This window comes from Acinonyx jubatus, chromosome F2, assembly GCF_027475565.1.
Source record: "Acinonyx jubatus isolate Ajub_Pintada_27869175 chromosome F2, VMU_Ajub_asm_v1.0, whole genome shotgun sequence".
NCBI lineage: Eukaryota > Metazoa > Chordata > Mammalia > Carnivora > Felidae > Acinonyx > Acinonyx jubatus.
This window is the reverse complement of record NC_069394.1, coordinates 30,688,654-30,708,363: the sequence shown is the minus strand read 5'-3', so window position 1 is coordinate 30,708,363 and position 19,710 is coordinate 30,688,654. Positions and strand designations below refer to the sequence as shown.

The window sequence follows — 19,710 nt, the reverse complement described above, 5'->3', positions numbered from 1 at the left end:
ATAGAAGCAGAAAATGGGAGAAAGGATATGTTTTTCAATCATGTAGATGGAAGTTAATAAGTGTTCAAATCAGTGTGGTGTTAATGGGTGCAGAATCAAGGGGCAAAGTAAGAAACTTCCTTCTAAGGAGACTGACCTTATAAGACCACTGATAGGATTACAGGCATGATGGGCTGGTAGTACCTCCTTATGCTTTCCCTTTTATTCCATTCTCAAATATTCAACACATCTCCCATTATTCCAGTTCAGAGCTCCCAGAATTTATTGTCAATTGTTATATGATAATATGGCATTCATAACTGGTAGAACATACAACCATACAGAGATGTGGGACTGAGACCCATTGCTTTGATCTAACATTCTAATGGAGCTAAGCTTTCTTATCACATCCCAGACTGGAAGTTTTTCAGAGATTGAGGGATTAGTTAATTTAGTAGTTTTTTTTTTTTCTCCCAGTGATTCCATACTTCTATAGATCTCTAATTTTAAAATTTGTAAAACATTTATTGAAAATGAGATGAGGTTGAATGAATACATTTTCAGTTTTATTTAAAATCAAATAAATCTGTGACTGATGTGAGAAAAATGGTCTAGAAACCACATAAAGTTTAATGAGATAAAAACATAAATACAAGATCCTAATACCTAATTATCTTATCTTGAAATAATTAAAATGTAAAGGATACACATATTAAATAGTTGCACAGCTGTAAGCATTACACAGTACACATAATGAAGTCATAAAACATTTTATACTGCTTTATTATAAATAATTGGAAACAATATTTCATTTTTTCAAACCCAGATAACAAAACAGTAAATATCATGCTTTCTTTTTTTTTTTCATTATTTCATTTTATTTTTGTAATATGAGTTGGGAAATAGTATTTATCAAAAGACGGGTAACAAAAATCTGTAGGAACACAAAAGAACAAAACACTCACTTTCATTCACTTAAATGAAAACAATCAAGAAGGACTTTAGAGGGAGAGGCTGAACAGTGCTATGAAGGAGTCACCAAGAACTGAACAACTGCATAATATGGGAGAATGTCACTTGTGAGGCAAAACAGGGTTGTTACAGATGCATGAACATGAAGACTTGATGGCAAATTTAAAAAATATTTTCCTAAAAATGGAATAGCTTTATTCTCTCAAATAGAGGAAATCTATATTGTTGCCTTGAACAAGCTTATTTTTCTAAGAAAGGACACTTAATATGTATTTCAGTTTTCTTACCTCATAATAACTCACATTTTGATAAAAATGCTTCACTACTGTAACCTTGAACACTTAGAGGCAGTGTTTATTTTTGATAAAATACTGTACTAAATTCAAATTGCCACAAAAACTTGTGCCCCCCAAATTCACTTAAGATAGATTATCCCATAGGAATATTTTCATTGAGAGAATTATAGTAGCTAGAAGTCACAATTTTTTAGACAACTGATTAATTTTCTCTTTTGGGGTGTTTTCCTTATGTTTAATACAGAATTTTGACAATTTTCTCCACTAAATAATTTTTTAAAAATCAGAAGTTGCTTATGAAAACAGAGCCTGAGAGAGAAAAACGTGAAGAAATAATGTAAAATAGTATAGTAGATTTCTTTCAAAACTTGTGTTTGTTTGCTTCAATGAAGGACAATCTTGCATATTCCAGATTAAACAGCTATTAGGTTTACCATGGATATAAACATGCTACGTACAATGGTATTTATAATTCTTCTTTTATTTTTATAGACTTCAAAGTGTATCTCTCCTAGAAACTGGAACAGGGTGAATCTGGAAAACATGTTTCACTTAATTAGCAAAAATTAAGTTAGCATGAAATAACAGAATGAAGAATTGAAATGGTGATTTTAAAAATAATGAAGTTACACTTAAGTGTACACATGCAAGAAGATATTGTAAAATGAACTGTTCCAGTTTATTTGGTTTTACTCCAACTGAATACACTCTAAAATACTGGTTTCATGTATAATATCAAAGGAAATATTAAATGCATGTATATTATTTTAAGAGCTTGATGGTATATTTCACATTCTTTAAATTTTACTCACGCTATAAATATATTTATATGTCACTCAGTTTTTAAAGTAAATGAAAACTGTAGCATGGGGGGTAATTTTTTGCTTTATATGTCCATACTTGATCATGTCTATTTCTTTTCTGAAAACTGTATCAAAAAATCAGAGTAAATGGAGCATGTTTCTAACTCACACTATTATTCTTCATGCACTACAAGTCATTATGGTTTACCAAAATGGAATTTACATTTGAAGATGGGTTAACTGAAATCAACTAGTAAGTATGACTTAAGAGTTAGGCTTCTGAAATCCATTAACATTTAACCAACTTAGAGGGCAATGCTATTATTCTTAAACTTTTATCAAAATTGTGCAAAAGTATAAACTGATTTTTAGTAGGTTTGCATAGAAATAACACCATTTCACTTGTGTGATACATCTTTTCCAAAGGATTACGGCAGGCCTGTTTGTATTTTTCATGTATGTTCTTTCTTTGTTGTTGTTCATTTCCCTCCTTCTCCCTTCTCCTCCTCTTCCTATACCTTCTCTCCTCCTTCTTCTCCTTCTCCTTCTTCCTCTTCCTCCTCCTCCTCCTCCTCTTCTTCTTCTTCTTCTTCTTCTTCTGCAGTTTTTATATGAAATTAACCATATTTATCATCTGGCTACCATAGTTCTAAAATAAGATCCAGTAGTAGTTTGAAGCACAGTGAACTGAGCAGTTTCTTCCCTTTTTAAAACATGATGGTGAGTGGCATTCCCCACAGTCAAGACTTATGAACACGATTAATCCCATCTAGAGACTTTTGTGAACTCTAAAGGCTCCAAGTCCACAGTCAAGAACCTTGGTGACTTCACATAAATGCCACTTGTGGCTGGAAGGGAGACAATATTGTTTGCTTCAGAAGTTTTCAAGCAGTTTCTTATCTGGTAGCTTCAGATTTTTTTTTTGTTGCTTTTATGACTCCTTTCGACATTATGCCTTCAAAAGTCCAAAGGTCGAATCATCATAGTTGTGGAACGTAAGGAGTAACTGGGCCCTTTGAAGTAGTGCCACTTTATCCCATTCAGTTTTCCATGGTTTTGTCCAGCAGTATAGAACATTCCATTTAGATTGGATGGGCCACAAGCATCAAACCACCAGCCTGAAAAATTAGTTAATAATGAAAGAGAAAAGAAGGAGAAGAAACAATTATAAGTAAATTGAACATCTGGAAATTAGTGGAATTAACCAAGGTGGAATTCATTTATACTTGTTATGACCATTTGCAAATATGAGGCATTCAACAAAAAGCTTCTGGGTAAGTGCAACTGTTTTAAGCGACATCCAATTTAGGCAATGTATGAGTACAGAGGAAAGCTTCCATGGAAACCAAGCTTCAGGGTCACTCCATTGGGACTCATTTCCCATTGTAATGATGGGAAACTTCTGGGATTCAAGATAAGATCTATTTCAGACCTAGATTTATATGTAGGGCAAGTAAAATGCAGATACCCTTAGTCATTCCATGTTAAGCTTGTTATTAGGACTAGAACAATAATTAGTGAGGAAGTTCAGAAGCTTTGACAACTGATATCTACATAGAGTGAAAGAAATGTTCTCCATCTACTTCATATTTTTGCCAACAACTGGCCCTCAGCTGCTTCTGAAACTAATTGGATACCGGGCAATGACTATGATGCACAAATTGAATTTGAATTACTATGTTCTCCCTATATTTTACAGCAATATGAGAAGTGTTCATCAATAGTAGCCATACAGTGTCTATACAGCAGTATTTTTTTTTCTGTGATTGTTCAAGCTCTTTCAAAACTTATTAAAAAGAAAAACAACTTGATGAGCAACATGGAGATCCTATGCTTGTATAGTTCTCTGTAAGGGTAACTTAGTAATTTATTTTTTTAATGAATTAAGTTCTTAGATTTTTAGATAAAACATAGTACTTTTTCTCTGTCTCCTGAAGTAACACTACTGAAATCTTTAGGGAGAGATCTATGCCAGAGACATTCTGGCATATTTTTATTTGGATACAGCTGACCTCCCTTTGATTACAGAGTTATACCTAAGGGACTAATAGCTAAAGAAAGAGAAAGCTGTACAACTGATGTTTAACTGATGTTAACTTGTGTATAACACAAGCATAATTTTGCAGAAACTTTAGAAAAAGTTAAATGGAGAAAAGCTTGTTCTCATTTTTCAATTTTGGAAGATGAATACAGCAAGGTTGTGTTTATAAAGTCATACTAGAGACATAGCAAGCTGTATTAATCACAGCGCATATTAGAGAAGAATAAGGTATGTCTTGAATTTGGAAAGACTGTATTAAATGCTATTTTTCCAACTGTATGCAGACAACATAGATGTTAATGCAGTCAAAACATGAGAAACGAGAAAGTTCTTGTTTGGCAAGGAAGGAAGAAATGTAAAATTCCACATTTTTTTCTTAAGATTAATTCCTTTAAATTTTTTTGATAAATACAACTAGTAAAAATATGTTATTTGTATTACAAAAAGCATTCTAATATTAGGGAATGCATTTACCCTAAAGACACTCAAAACACCAAATGAAACCCAACTTGATTGCTCCAGTGTTTCAACTTTCTCCTCCTTTTCTCTGACCTTCTTGATGCACTCTTCCATCATGTTAATGATCCTTTCATAGTGTTTCAAATATCCACCATGGTCTCTGAAGGAAAGGCAGCTACTCTATTATTAGGAACTTCTATGAATCATAGAATGATCCTCCAAGTTACATTAGGTACTCGAGGTAAAAGTATGTATTTTTGTTTGGTTTAGAGAAAGTCACAAGAGTTCTGGACAACTGTGTGAAGACAGAAGTCTGTTTCCAACAGTAGCCTGGCAATAAAGGGCACAGGCTGAAGGGTAGATTCATTAGGAAATTTTGGATGAGTTTAGCAAAGACACAAGAAACAGTAGGGGCACGTGAGAGAATCAGACAAATTGATCTTCTATATTTTTTCTGATGAGTAAAGGAGGGTAATGTTTGTGGTAAGGGGAATGGCATTTTGGATATCTTGAAAGAAGACCATATGGCTGGGTCATAGTTAACATGAGAAAATAGCAGCCTCAAGCTGAGAAGGTCAGAAGATCAAATCACAGTCTTTTATCCAATATCCTAAGAACAATGTAAAGGCATGGTCTATTTACAGGCCTACCTCATGTACTTAGCACTGTACCTAACAGTTTGCTTAACAAATGACTGGGGGAGTGACTATAAGCTTACTGACAGATTGGCTGTTTTTTACTATTTCTCCTTGTAAATTTTCAGAGTCTGAAGTAGTTTAGTTTACTAAAAAGTTATATTTGATAGACATCACAATATATAACATCCATGCCTACTGTGTTCGTTCATTCATTCTTTATTTATTCCTTCAATATGTAATTATTGTGACTGTTGTTAACACAATACTCAATAAGACAGAAGTGGTCCCTCCCTTCATGGAACTTACTTCTCATGTGAGGAACAGACAAAAAGCAAGCGAATAAGTAAAATACTTACGATACTTCATGATTTAAAAAAAGAAGAAGAAAGAAAAGAATCAAGGAGCTATGAAGGAGAATAAAAGGAGACCTACTTGACTTTTCACATTCACAGAACAAGCTGGTATTTAATGAGATCTGAAGGATGAGAGGGAGGCAGCCATGTGAAGATGTGGAAAGACTCTTTTAAGCTGAGTATAGCACATGCCAATGTTCTGAGGAAGAAAGAGAGCTTCACATGTTTAGAAACTAAAAGAACATCAGTGTAGCTTGTTCACTGGAACATAGTGAACACGGGGGAAACTCTCAGGAAATAAAGGTAAAGAAACAGGCAGTCTTGGTGGAAAGTTGAACAACGTTCATGGAAAACTTTAGAGTTTATCCAGTCTACTTGTCCATCATCAGATGAATAAGCAAAACATTCTCTCGAAATAGGAACCAATATTTAACCAAGGGAACCAGATCTATCAGGCTGAATGTTTAATCAAATATTATTGAGAACCTTCATTCTGTAACTATGGTCTGCCAAAGTCATCCTGAGCATATGTGGCAGAATAATGAAGGGGAAAAAATGATTTTAGAATCAAGTCAACAAATATTAACCAACAGAAAGATATAGAGGTCAGGGTTGAATAAAACAGAAATCCTGTCTTCAAAGACTGCACAGTTTTGTTCATGGGAGAGACAATAAACTGCTTAACAATGAGGTGAGGGTTGTTAAACAGAGAAGAAGGAAACCTACGGATACAGAGGCAGAACGTCCTGTCAGTGGGTCCACAAAGTTGACTTATTTACCACCTGAGCTGTGTCCTGAGAATGAATGTGAATTCACTGAACAGAAAGAAATTCTGAACACAGTGTGTACCCTGAGAGAGTAGGAGAGAGTGTCTGTCAGCAGCCTGGCTTGACTGGACTGCCAGTGGGCAAGGGGTTAGACAACAAAAGGCTAGTAAAATAAACAGGAGAGAGAACACAGAGGTTTTTATTTTATTTTCAGAAATTTTCTTGTGGGCAATGGAAAGCCTATAGTGTACCAGACAAGAAATTAGAAGATCCAGACTTTGATGCTGATGGCACCAGTTAATAACCAAGAGATCCTAAGCAGTAATAATAATAATGATATTTGATATTTATAAAATAGTTAATATACATTAGGGACTATGCTATAGTATTTATATGCATTCTCTTATTTCATCCTTCAAACAACCTGAGTTAATGTGGCAAGTACTGTAATAAAGACACTGATGCCTAGCAGTAAGGAGATGGTTCCAAGGTCATGGTCACTTAGTTCCTCATTCATAAAATGTGGTTTATAATGTCTGGCCAACCATTTTCCCAGCATAGTTGTATGGCCCAAATAAGATGACACATTGACTATTCGGTCCTGTAGAATCCTAAATAAGTGCTTAGTGTAAGTTATGTGGAAAGGAAGATGGAAGGTTTAGGGTAGGAACACAAAGGATTACATCTTGTGGGGCAGGCACCATAATGATTTAATAATAAAGACCAGGTCATCAGTGCCAACATATCTCCTTATTTGCTTGGTAGGGTCTCTTAGAGAAATATGCAATAATTTGGACCCAAATGAGTAAGTTGTGCAACGTTTGCATTGTAAAAACAATGGCATTTAAGTAACTAACATGATTTGAACAATTGTTTTCAGTGATTTCTTTTGACATCATGTTGAAACCAAAGACCTTAATGTATTTGACGCTTTATCTTAAGACCAGTGGGCCATGCACATAATGGACTATCAGAGCAGTTGATGATAATAAAGATGATGAATTAAGATGGCACGACACAAAAAGAAAGGGTGATTATTTCTCATGACAATTTTTGTTGCAGTGTCCTTTATAAGATATTCTGAACTACAAGGAAACAAAAATAGTTATTTGTGTGCAAGTAAGTATTCCATTTCCTCTGACACATGCAGTAAAACAACAAAGGAATTTCTACTTTCTACTTTTCTTTGAAAAAATTGAACATGGCCAGCTCTTTTAAACATAAATCCTGAAAAGACAAGGTTTTAAAGCATGATTATAGAAAACAGGCAAAAGTATAGTGGAGTCCTTGTTACTCATATGTACTCCTTGGCATTCATAGATAATCCTGTGTGCTCCTGGGTAACCAGTACCTATGTAAATTTGCATGGAATGAAGGTGTTCTTTGTGAACATATAGAGAGTATGCCTGGGTTTGCAGTTCCTCTCTGATAAGATACCAAGTAGCTGAATAATATTATATGTGCTTTACAATCTTGGGGAAATATTAACTCTGTGTGCCTAGGAATAACAAATGTGCAATATGCTAAAGAAGTTAATCTAGGAAAGACACTTTAAGCTTTAAAGAACGCAGTGATGCAAGCAAAGGACAGAAGAAACCAGCAGTGTCCATCTGCTGTTGGGACAACTGATAAAATGTCTCAAATGTTTTAAGATTGGCAACTGCTGGGTTGTACGTTGCCAAGCATTTTTCTTTATAACCTGTAACCTCATGTATATTTTAATAAGAAATCTGAGATGCATGTTTCTAATTCATTTACACTTAACTCATTAAAATTTAGCTTTGTCCTAACTATGCCTGGCTCTCTGGCCTTTAAAAATCATTCCAGTCTTTTATCTTTGAAGCAGAAAACTCACATTTTATCACCAATAAATAAAACGTTGCCCAGAAAGTAGGAATTTGATTCTAAACTTTGTACTCAGGAAGTTCAAATTTATTTGAAAATCAGGAAACCTAACTCTCAAATTTTTCTGATCCTAAACAAAATGTCTCTCAACACTTCCTTTCTAAGGTAAAAAGTACAACAAACTGTAAAGATATATCTGTTCTTATGGATTTCTTTCATTCATTTTCAATGCATACATTCTAGTCAGCAATGCACAAAAGAACTTGCACAGAACGTAAGAGTTCCTCTCTTGCTAACTAAGAATGAGGCTGCACAAAACTGATGGTGCCATTTTTCATTATGAAAATCACTTACTGAGTTCACGTGCACAAACTTGGCCTTATCCATAGGTAGCCTCAAGGAGTAGCACGCGGGAGGCAAAGGACCTTTCCTAGATGTCTGTGTTCTCTCTGTCACCTCATGCTATATCCCTCTCAGGCCAAGGACTTGGCTTTTTTTCCCTTTCTCTTCTTTTTGTTCCAAAGATGAAAAGTTGTTGATCCTGGCCAGTGATCTTGAATTCACTGAAAACCTTTAGGTATTCTCTTACTGTCTCTTCCCTCCCTTGCACTTCATTTCACTTTTAAGGTTTAAATGAGGAAATCCCTGCTAATGCGCTGCAAACAGTAAAATAGAGAGATACCTGTTGCCTTTGAATGCCACTCATTTTAACAGAGGCCGGAGAAGGAGCAGATAAAGTGATGGCTTATCTGGAGGTTGTGTTCAAATCTTACCTCTAGTGCTAATTCTGTGACCTTTGGTAAATTATCTAATGTTTCTGTATCTCACTTCTTGCCAAAAGCATTACTGTGGTGCTGATTTCAAAGGGTTTTTAGAAGTGTCATGTAAGTTATTAAATATAAACCATTTAAGATAATGCAAAAATGCCTGTTCATATGAGTGCAGTAATATTTGCTATATTATAATGAGAGTAAAATAACACAAAAGTAAGCATTTGATGATTTCTCATGCATTGTCAATTATTAACCTTCGGTGGCAGACTTGTACTATGAGACTATCAGTTCTGGTTCACTTTTTTTTTTTTTTTTCCAAATTTACCATTTGAAAGACATTTTCTGATATTCTCTGCTTTTCTTTTCCCAATAAGCAAAAATTTCCTTCAGAAAATAGGAATATAAATTTGTACTTAGAAATGTTCATATTTACTTGGAAGACAGGAATCTAACACATTTTTCCAGTTCTCGAGCTTAGTCTTCTGGGGTTTAGTTATTCTTAAAATTTAGTCCCAATTCTCATATCTTCTATTCATCAAATTGTTTCATGTGTGTGCCTGCAAATACATATGTATACTTATGTATTTTAAACCTCAGTTCAAGCAACAGTCACATTCAGACTCACACTGATTTACTTTTATGCCTTCTCACTGGGATCATTTGTGACTTTGTAATGCCCTTTCAGAGCCTGTGATAAAGTATTCATTCACTCGACCGATATTTATTGAGCACATACTATGTGCCAGGCACTGTGCTAGGCACTCAGTATATAGTAGTAGACAGCACAGAGTCTCTGCAACACACATTTTGTGGAACATTTTGTGTACTGGATATGTACAAATGAGAAATTGCTTTGAAATAAAGTAATGCAATGTAGATTTCTGTGGTCAATCTTAAATTATCCATATGGATCTTTTCCCTCAACATTTTTTGCCTTAAAACCTAGGGAATGCCAGTTATCTGGCAATGCTTAGCACATCCTTCCTGGATTATTAAAAACTCTAAGATGATTATATTTTCCCAAAGATCTTGTCACTCAGCGTCATTTGCCAGTTGGAGAAGCTGCTAATTTCTTTCATTTTGTCTTCAAGATTATATAGCAGGCAATATCAACTCTTTCTGCAAGCATTTATCAACTCTGCTGTTAGCATCTGGGAAGTTGTAGGGTGTACTAAGAAATTTATGTGTATGGCTTTATCCTGTCTTTTAAGGGCTGAACTGAGAAATATCCTTTGTTAGCTTTAGCAAAGTCTTGTCTGTCGTCTGACATAGTTTATGCGTGGGAAAAGAGATCAGAGTTTCTACCACAACAGATTCTTTCTGTAGAAGGTTAGGTCACATTTTTACATAGTTTTTATATTATACACTAAATGTGGAAACTGTGTTGAAAGAAAAGTAAGGTAAGGAACAGAATGTAAAACAATCCCATGTTTTGTTTTGTCAGCAACCTTTAGTAATTGTAGCTTCTAATAGTCTTTTAGAAAGACTATTTGAAGAATGCTAATTTAGTACTAAAGACCCCGTTTTCTTGAAATGTAATATTCGCTTTGAATGTGACAATCTAAGTTGTTCCTTTTCAGAATTCTGGAGTCAGAAGATTTTTACATATTTGTTTTTATATACAATAAATCCCTATAAAACAAAAGCATGCATTGAATGAGATTACATTTTCATTTTCTTAATGTTAAAGAGTAGATAAAACTGTTAAGTTTAAAAGAAACTGATTCCTTTCTTTGGGCTCAGGAAGGCACAAAACGAACTGTCCTACAGGACTGAAAACATTGCCTACAATCATCTCTTAACTTAGTCCCTCCCAATACTGAAGTATATGGATTTTTCACAATATCCTACATATAGGAGGAAACCTAAGGAGAAAACTTACAAATTTTCCTAAGGTCAGTTCCATCATAGAACAAAGACATTTCTGGCTTATAAATCTGGGCTGATAAATCACCTTTATTTAAGTATTAATTAAAAGGGCAGTTGCACAGAAGCAACTGTATGGGGCAATTTTGACCTTGAAATATATATTCTGGTCCCAGAAGAAATCTGTAACAAAACATGAAAAACTTTCAACATTTACATTGGATGGAAAAATTGCTGGCTTTCTGGTAAGGTAGAAACAAGTACATATACTTCTGGGAAAGGAGGTATAAAGCATTGTGGTATCTATTTCTATTGATGTAAATGTACTTTCTCAGCCCATTACACCTCCTTTCCACTCTACACTATACTACAAATCACAACCCATGCACTGAAAAATAATATCACATGGTTTTCCTTACATCAGCCACAGTGAGTACATGGAATAATAGAATCACAGAACCAGAAGAAAGTAGAGACTTTCTTGTCTAGACCCTCAACTGCAGGAACATGCATAAGTAAGCTCTTTTAGATAAAATAGCTTTATATTCTCTTCTTGAAGATGTCCACCACTAGAAATGAACAATCCTCCCTGGCAGCATTTGATCCCTGGACACTCCATCTAAAGTTACTTCCCCTTTCTCCAACAACTCCATCACGTTATATTTTGCCTCTGAAACTGGTTATGGTTTGAAATTGTTATTTATTGCTTACTCTTTTGTTGATGGTCTCCCTCAATAGATTCAAGTTCTATTCTGTCTTGCTCATTTCTCTAAGAGTAGATGATCTGTAATAGTTACTTGTTAAAAATATGTTAAATTGATAGAAGAAAGTTAAGAAGTTAGGATATTGGGAAAGAATAAAGAAAGATCAAAATGTTCTACTTTATGCCTAACTGAAATACCTTCTGCTTTCAATTAAGCTCATCTCTCGTTGTTCAATCTCTGTCATATAAAGGTGGCAACGATACCACATTCGCCAACCCAAATCCCTGCATGTACTTGCACAAAACTATTTAGGACAGTTAGTGGGCGATAAATCTTACTCTACTCTTAATTTCTTTCAGAAGAAACAAAGGAAAAATTTTGTAAATAAACAAGATGAAATAAAACTTTAATTGATGGTGACAGAAAACTATGAATTATTAGCTTCAAAGACTATAAAATCTTATTGCTTAAAGGAAACTATTTAAAATAGGCAGCAAGTTCAAATACAAATTAAAAAAGAAAGGAAAAACCATTAGATGAAGAAAATGGTTCTAAGGGAAACTATGACAGAATAAATACTGGTAGTGGGGAGTAGCTAAGTAGGACCTAAAGTTCCAGGCAATACTCAAGTTACCTGGACTGTCATTGACATTCATCCTTATGCTCTCCAGTTCTTAGCCATCTAAATTCCACATTTTAGCTTTGCAGAGTGAATAGGTTTGCAAGGCCTGGATTCTTTCAAAAGGATATTTGATAGGGTAATGGCGTTTATTACAAAAACACATTTAGTTAGACTATTCCAGCCCAAGCAATAAGTGGAAATTTTCTCTCCCCAACATATGTGTTTATTGGTGAGTAAGAAGCAGGTCCAGGAATGATTATGGATGAAAGAACATGACAAAGTTCAATCATTTGAAGCAGAAATAAAATCATAAATCTGAGCAATGAAATTTTCTCACCAACAACCAAGAGGTGCATTTTCCTCTTTGCTTAGCTCTATATTTCTCATTATTATGACAGAAATATGAACAGATTGGAATGCTCTTCTAAGGCAACATTTGAAATATTTTACTGTTGTTCTTTCAGGCATTGCATTTATTTGGTAAGAAAAGCTATCTGTAAAAACAGACATGGAGAAAATGAAGCACATTTCAATATTAAAATGAACAGCAAACTAGACAATCAAAGTCCTTTTGTCTCTGTATAAAGTTGTTGACAATTCCATTTATGGGATCAGGAAAGTAATGAAAATTTTTTTTTCTTTCAGGAAAACAGTTTAAAACCTAACCTGTGGGTACCAATCTAAATTTTAACAACTGTTTTGGGGAGGGGGTCATAAAGTTACATATAGAGGACTTTTACCTATTTGATGAGGTTGCATATGATGCCAGAATAGCATTTTAAAGTTTAAGGAGGAGGATATGATAGAAGAAGAATCGTAACAGGTTGGCTTTGATAATACTAGAGTTGGTCCCATGTTGAAATGACGTTAATGTAAGTGTGGTGGAGGGGGGTCAATGGGATGTGATTTGGTGGTGGTAATAATGGAGGACATGGGGATGGGATGAAGGTGGAAAGATTTCTGTAAAACCACCCCTCCCTATTCTTCCATGCTCTGTTAACTGATGACAAAGTGTCAACCTAATGATCCATTTCACTGGCTTCAAAATTTGAACATGATTTCAAGGGTTACAAAATGTTCATGTATTCATGTACCATACTTTTAATTGAGTTCCTGTGTGCCACATCTACTGTGCTGGGTGTTAAATATAAAATGGTAAGCATTAACTTGCTTTTATTTTCCTTATGTACAAAGTGGAGGTAGAGTTTGTCTCCCTGCTTATCTCACACAGCTGGTTTGGCATTCAACTAAGGGAGTACAACCTATGCAATAACATATACTAATATATAATAATGGATTTCGAGGCTTTTTTTTTCCTTACTGTCAATGAAAACATGGTTTGTTGTAGATTAACACAGAAGGAGAACCAGGAAAGCTGAGGGTTGGAGTGACTGCTATTCCATTCAGAGAGAGAAAGAACAAAAAAACTGTGAGAAGAGAAGCACTGGAAAAAAGTTTTCCTTTACAGTTTTGTTGGGTGCCAACTCCTTCCTTGCCAGAACCTATAGCTTGACTTGAGCTACCTTGCTTGCCATTGGGTTTCAGTCACATGTTTCTCAAACTTCAGCCAGTCATGCATCAACTTCACAGATTTTTGCCATCATCCATTTATAATTTTTATTAATATTTAATTTTTTCTTTAAATCAATAATTTGTTATAGATCAAATATTGTGAATACTTTAAAAATGCAAAGATTATATAATTCTTTTAAAGAAGAAAACAGTACCACTTGCTACAATAAAAGGGAGATATAAAACCCAATACAATTAAAACAAGATCACTTTATTCACTTCTAGGTAGGTTCCATTGTCTAACCAAGGCCCTGAGCCTGAGGCCTAAGGGTTTTCTCCTTCTTTGCTCTAAAGATTATTGAATGATTATCGAGTAAGTGTTCAAGAAGTATTATAGATACACTAGCACCAAACTGAGAATTTCTCTTTTGACACAATCAGAAGGCTCAAAGACAATGAGAAGGTTAAAAAAGGATTTATCTTTCTTACTCGGTGATATAGTATTATTTAATGGTATCTATTAGACCAGCTCAAATGTCTTGCAGAAGTCAATACCATACATTGAAAAGCCCTAGTGTTGCTGGTCTGAATTTTATAACTTTAGATCTCAGTACACTTCTTTATTCTTCTTATTCCATTTCAATAGAATGGTCAATGAACTGTACTACATAGTTGCAAAATACTTTGTAAGAAGGTGTTTTTTTTGTTTCTTTGTTTGTTTTTTGTTGGCTTTCCCGTGTATGCTGAATTCCCAAATTGTTACTCATTCCACTATGGGTATCATTATGATTATTTAGAAGGTAGAATAACTGGCACTTTAAGAAGCTAAAGAATTTTTTCAGAACCAAGCTTAGCATGCCCCCTTTACAGACAATGGGGGAGGAGGCAAACTTATAAATATGCTAGCAATGTCTTGCACGAGAACACATGGTAAATTAGTGGGCAAAACAAAATGATCTCTAGGGACTTGCTCTTAAGTTTCCTGACCAGAAGATCACAGTCCTTTCTCATAGATAAGAAACTTCAAGCCTCAAACCAATGAAACATAACTTAGAGAATGGCCCCATAGGACTTACCTCCTGTTAGCATGAGGGCACATTTGCACATACAGTTGTCATTATCTGCATCTTTAGTGCTGAAATCAGCACCATGTAAGATCAGGCTGCTCTGTTTTCCTGCTGTCCCAGTGTGACCCTTTAAATACAACCTGAAGTTAAAAAAAGGAAAAAGATAAGCTATTCAACAGAATTACAGAACCCATAAGACCAGTTTGTTGAATGTTTGCCTTTTTCATTATTTCCTCCCTTCTTTGCACTCAGCCCTTTTAACAAACTACTGCAAGACCCAATCTAGGAGGGAGGGAGGGAGAGAGGGAGAGAGAGGGAGGGAGGGAGGGAGGGAGGGAGAGAGAGAGAAAGAGAGAAAGAGAGAAAGAAAGAAAGAAAGAGAATAAAGAGAAAGGAAGAAAGAAAGAAAGAGGAGGGGGGAGAAAGGGGAAGGAGAAAGAAAGAAAGAAAGAAAAAGAAAGAAAGAAAGAAAGAGAAAGAAAGAAAGAAAGAAAGAAAGAAAGAAAGAAAGAAAGAAAAGAAAGAAAATAAGAAAGAAAGAAAAGAAAGAAAATAAGAAAGAAAGAAAAGAAAGAAAAGGAAGAAAAGGAAGACTCCAAATGACAGCAAAATTCTCTATGGCTTGTGTGTTTGGTTTTTTTTCACAATGCATACTCAAACTCATATGGTTCTGATAGTACAGGATCCACAAAAGGAAAATGGGTTGATTTTACTACAAGTATTAATCTCCAAAGAAAAAAATGCCTTGTAGAGTGCCATTACAGCATACAACTATGTTAATGTTAAGCAGTGATTATGTGTACACATTATTCTTAACAGCAATACTAATAATAATTGTCATTGATTGAGGACTTGCTCTGTGCCAAACAATCTGCTAAATGCTTTCCATTTATTCTTTAATTTACTTTTATATTAAATCTGTGATCTAAGCATCAATATACCAATTTTGCATTCCAAGATTTAGAGAAGATAAATAAGCTGGAATCTGGCTATGTTTGACTTTAAAATCCAAGTTCTTAATCATTATACATTCCCTGAAGAAATGTTTGTTGAGCACATATTACATACCAGGAATTATTCTAAGCACTTAAGATATACCAAAGGGCCATGCCATTAAGGGGCTTATAGTCTAGGAGTATCCCTAAAATTAAGTTCAAAATGCCAACTGTTTAACCTCAAATATGGCATTCTTCAAAGAACCTAACCTACCTTACTCTCTAGAAACATTTCTTATATAAAATTTAAATTAACGTACATCCGAGGCTCTGCAACAGTTGTACATATAAAAAATCATCTGGTTATTTGTGAAAAAGGCCTTTTCACTAGGACTGGGAATTTATGTTCTCAATTAGTATCTTATATTACTCTTTGCAGACTGAAGAATACTAGTCTATAATTCAAAAACTAGTGGATAAATCACAGTTGATGCCTAATGTAATTAGTTCTCTGATGTCTGGTCATTTCCTAATGACCCTATATATATTGTTTTATATCCATCTGGGCAATTGGAACAAATGCACACTTTCTCAGGTCCTTCAGTGGTTCCTCGGGGCTCAGAATAGCTATACTCAGGTTGTCAGGTTGTCAATTTGATATACAAGGTCTTCTCTAGTTGACCCTCTACGTTCTTTCCAACCCTACCTAACATGGTTCCTCAGTTCTCATTCATTAAAATCATCTAGGAATATTCTTTTCATATCCACGTGTATTACCACTTCTGTACCTGAGTCTTATTTATAAATCTTATCCACTCACAATATAGTTAATATCTCTGTATGAGGGAGACACTACTGGGACTTAGGCCAGCTCTGAACAAATGTTACATTATTATTAAACAGAAATAATATGAGGGGCACCTGGGTGGCTTAGTCAGTTAAGCATCTGACTCTTGATTTCGGTTCAGGTCATGCTCTCATGGTTTGTGAAATCGATCCCACATCAGGCTCCCTGCTGACAGCACAGAACGGGTTTGGGATTCTCTCTCTCCTTCTTTCTCTCTGCCCTTCCCCCACTCACGTTTTCTCTCTCTCTCAAAATAAATATTTAAAAAAATAATACAGATCAATTAATATTTGGATTTTCATTCTTTGATACCTATATTTGACTTGGGTTTGCACCTAAGTATATGTAAAGGTCCACTTATTATTTTGCAAGGCTGATATTAATTTTAGAAAATAACAGTAATGTTATATGGTTGTGTGAAAACATTTTACAGATATTCTGCAGATTTGAGTCAGAGCAAAATATACAATTAAGCCCTACTCAAATTTTGTTGTTTTCAATGATTAATAGAACCTATAGTTAATAGTAGGTTGGGGGAAGCTTCTAAAGGTAAATTTTCATATATAAGCCTGTATTTTAAAACTCTGAGGGGCCAGCTAAAAATCACTGGTGACAAAAATTGTAGATTTTTTTTTAAATTTATTTTTGAGTAGAGAGAGAGGGAGACAGAGTGTAAGCAGGGGAAGGGCAGAGAGAGAGGGAGACACAGAATCTGAAGCAGGCTCCAGGCTCTGAGCTATCAGCACAGAGCCCAACACGGGGCTTGAACTGACGAACCATGAGATCCCAACCCGAGCAGAAGCCAGATGCTTAACCTACTGAGCCACCCAGGCACCCCAAGAATTGCAGAATTTTTTAAATGTGGATTTACATTTCAGGTTGTAGACAGCCCACTTGGAGGCGGGTTTCATCAGGGGAAAGTAAGGTTGAGAGGTCACCAGTTGGAGCCTGGGACAAGTTACCCGTGTGAATTCACAACCTTCCAGATTTGATCACTTTCTCAGCCTTTCAGAGATAGCCACACACTCTCAAAGCTAAGAGAGACTCTTGTTAGCTCGCCACTTACACTCAAAATGGGGACATTGTGGAATCCAGGCTCACATTTTTCTTAGAGTTTCACACAGAAAGCCAAATTATAATTGGAAAGTTGCTTGTTTAGTGAACACAGAATCAGTTGGGGGAAGAAGATGAATGATTCCAAAATTATGTGGCTGCAACTGCAGGCCTAAAATCTCCTGCTCCACTGGGACTGGGTGAGTTTTGCCCATAGGTGCTCTTGGATGAGCCATGCTAAATTCCAACTCTGATTCTTGGCTTCTCTATGATTAGTGATGACTTTCCTTCTTTTTTCAAAAGGTAAGTCAATACCAGTATCCTGTTAGTAGCTCTAAGCTCACTGATGGGGCTAGAGATTCCAGAACATGATAATTTTCTACACTATCATTTGCAGGTAACTTGAGCACCAATGTTCTATTGATATTAAGTAAGTGACTGCTATGTGCTGGATATAGTTTATACTTTTATCCTTTCACAAGAGGGTTGCAGTTTAAGCCTCATAGTTTACAATGGTTTCTTTGTGTTATCATGGCAATAGGAATGCCCAATTATAAATTTAGGAAGTAGAGAAAAGCAAAAAGAAGAAAATAGAAAGTAACACAAATCTCATCTCTGAATATAACTACTCTTGACATTATGGTTTATGTGCATTTAGTCTTTTCCTTGTTTTCCCCTTCCAAATTGAAAATATTTATTTTAAAATATATATGTAATATCTGATCATATTCTTATAACAATTTTGAACAATGCACATAAAGTTGTTGCCCACAGGCCTGCCTCAACTACCTGTCTAGAAGTAATCACTTACATTAGTTTTGCACCTTCCAAAATAGTTTCTTTTCATGTATAAATACAAACTGTACTCTACGTATTTCTTTACACCATGCTTTCCACACATAATTTTGTAACCATTTTTTCATGCTATTACATATCCTTCTCCACCTTCATTTAGAGCGAGCTATTGTATGACTATACCATCAGTTGTTACAAGTTTAAGGACGCCTTCATATATCTCTAAATATGTGTGCAAGCATATAAAGGGCAGAATAAACATCAACGATGCCTTTTCCTGACCTTTGCCTCTACAAACTACATTATTGCTATATGTTAGAGTCTGTAAGTAAAAAGAAATATTTTTGCAGATCCTTTTAATCAACATCAAAAGGTCAGTCTTCTAGTCCTGGCAGTTCTTCTGTATTAGAAAAGTTTTACAACTGGTCTCACTGCCTTGAATCTTGCTCCTTCCCCTTTGCCCTAAAATCCATGCTCTGTAAGGCTCATTCAAAAACCTGCATCTCATTATTCTTCTACTCTGGTTAAAATCCCTCAGTTGTTCTCCCAACACATGAAAGATAAGGTCCAAATGCCTTATTGTGGTTTACAAAGACTTGGAAGATCTTGCCATCCTCTATTTTTTCCCATGCCACCTAACCCCATACATATCATCACTTATTTCCTGACCATTTCCTGACCAGCCTTATCAATTACTTTACCCCTCAAATCAACATATTCTCATTTCTGTGCACATTTCCATGTGTTGACCCCATTCCTAGAAGGCCCATTGTGCATTATATGCATATATTAAATCACTGTGTTATACACCTGAACCTAATATGATGTTATATGTCAATTATATCTCAATGAAAAATAAATAAAAGTGAAAAGATCAACGTTTAGAGGATTTTCACTGTACAAGACCGAGTTAAACCTGCAATTTATATATAGTAGTATTCACTGTGTCTGAGTCTATATCCTTAGCATGTCACAGGGGAATGTTCTAGGGAAGAGGCACCATGGAGAGTCATTTTCTTGCACTGAGAAACAGGGATGGTGTTTCATAAAAATATGTTTCTCACCACTATTTTAAGAAATTTACAAATGAGGACAACTATGCTTCTGTGGAATCCCACAAGGATTCTGGGAGCAACTGTGTAGTCAAGGGTAGGTCATCTGAACAGTTAAGCAGCTCAATCTTTCTTAGCAACTATTTAGCTAGTACAGAACAGCAATTATTGACCCAAAGCCAACACTCCTAGCTAGTTATCTGATACAGGCAAACTAAGAGCTGGCCATTCACCAACACCAAGTATTTTTTTCTAATTAGATAAGGAAACTTATTTAAATTGAGGTTCAAACAGAATATTTAGGTGGTTCTTTTACACAGTGGTTCTGTCT

General features: G+C 35.2%; 1 protein-coding gene across 4 annotated transcripts in view; it reads right to left on the bottom strand.

Annotated features, from left to right (window-relative positions):
- Positions 1 to 733: 733 nt before the first annotated feature.
- ANGPT1 (angiopoietin 1) overlaps positions 734 to 19,710 on the bottom strand; it is a 240,978-nt gene continuing 222,001 nt past the window's right edge. For all 4 annotated transcript variants that reach the window (XM_053208648.1, XM_053208647.1, XM_015070434.3 and 1 more), the window contains 2 exons: positions 14,707 to 14,837; positions 734 to 3,168 (listed from right to left, as the gene is read on the bottom strand). In XM_053208648.1, coding sequence (XP_053064623.1) covers positions 3,008 to 3,168; positions 14,707 to 14,837 — 292 coding nt within the window. In that variant the 3' untranslated portion in view covers positions 734 to 3,007. The remainder of the gene's footprint in view (positions 3,169 to 14,706; positions 14,838 to 19,710) is intronic.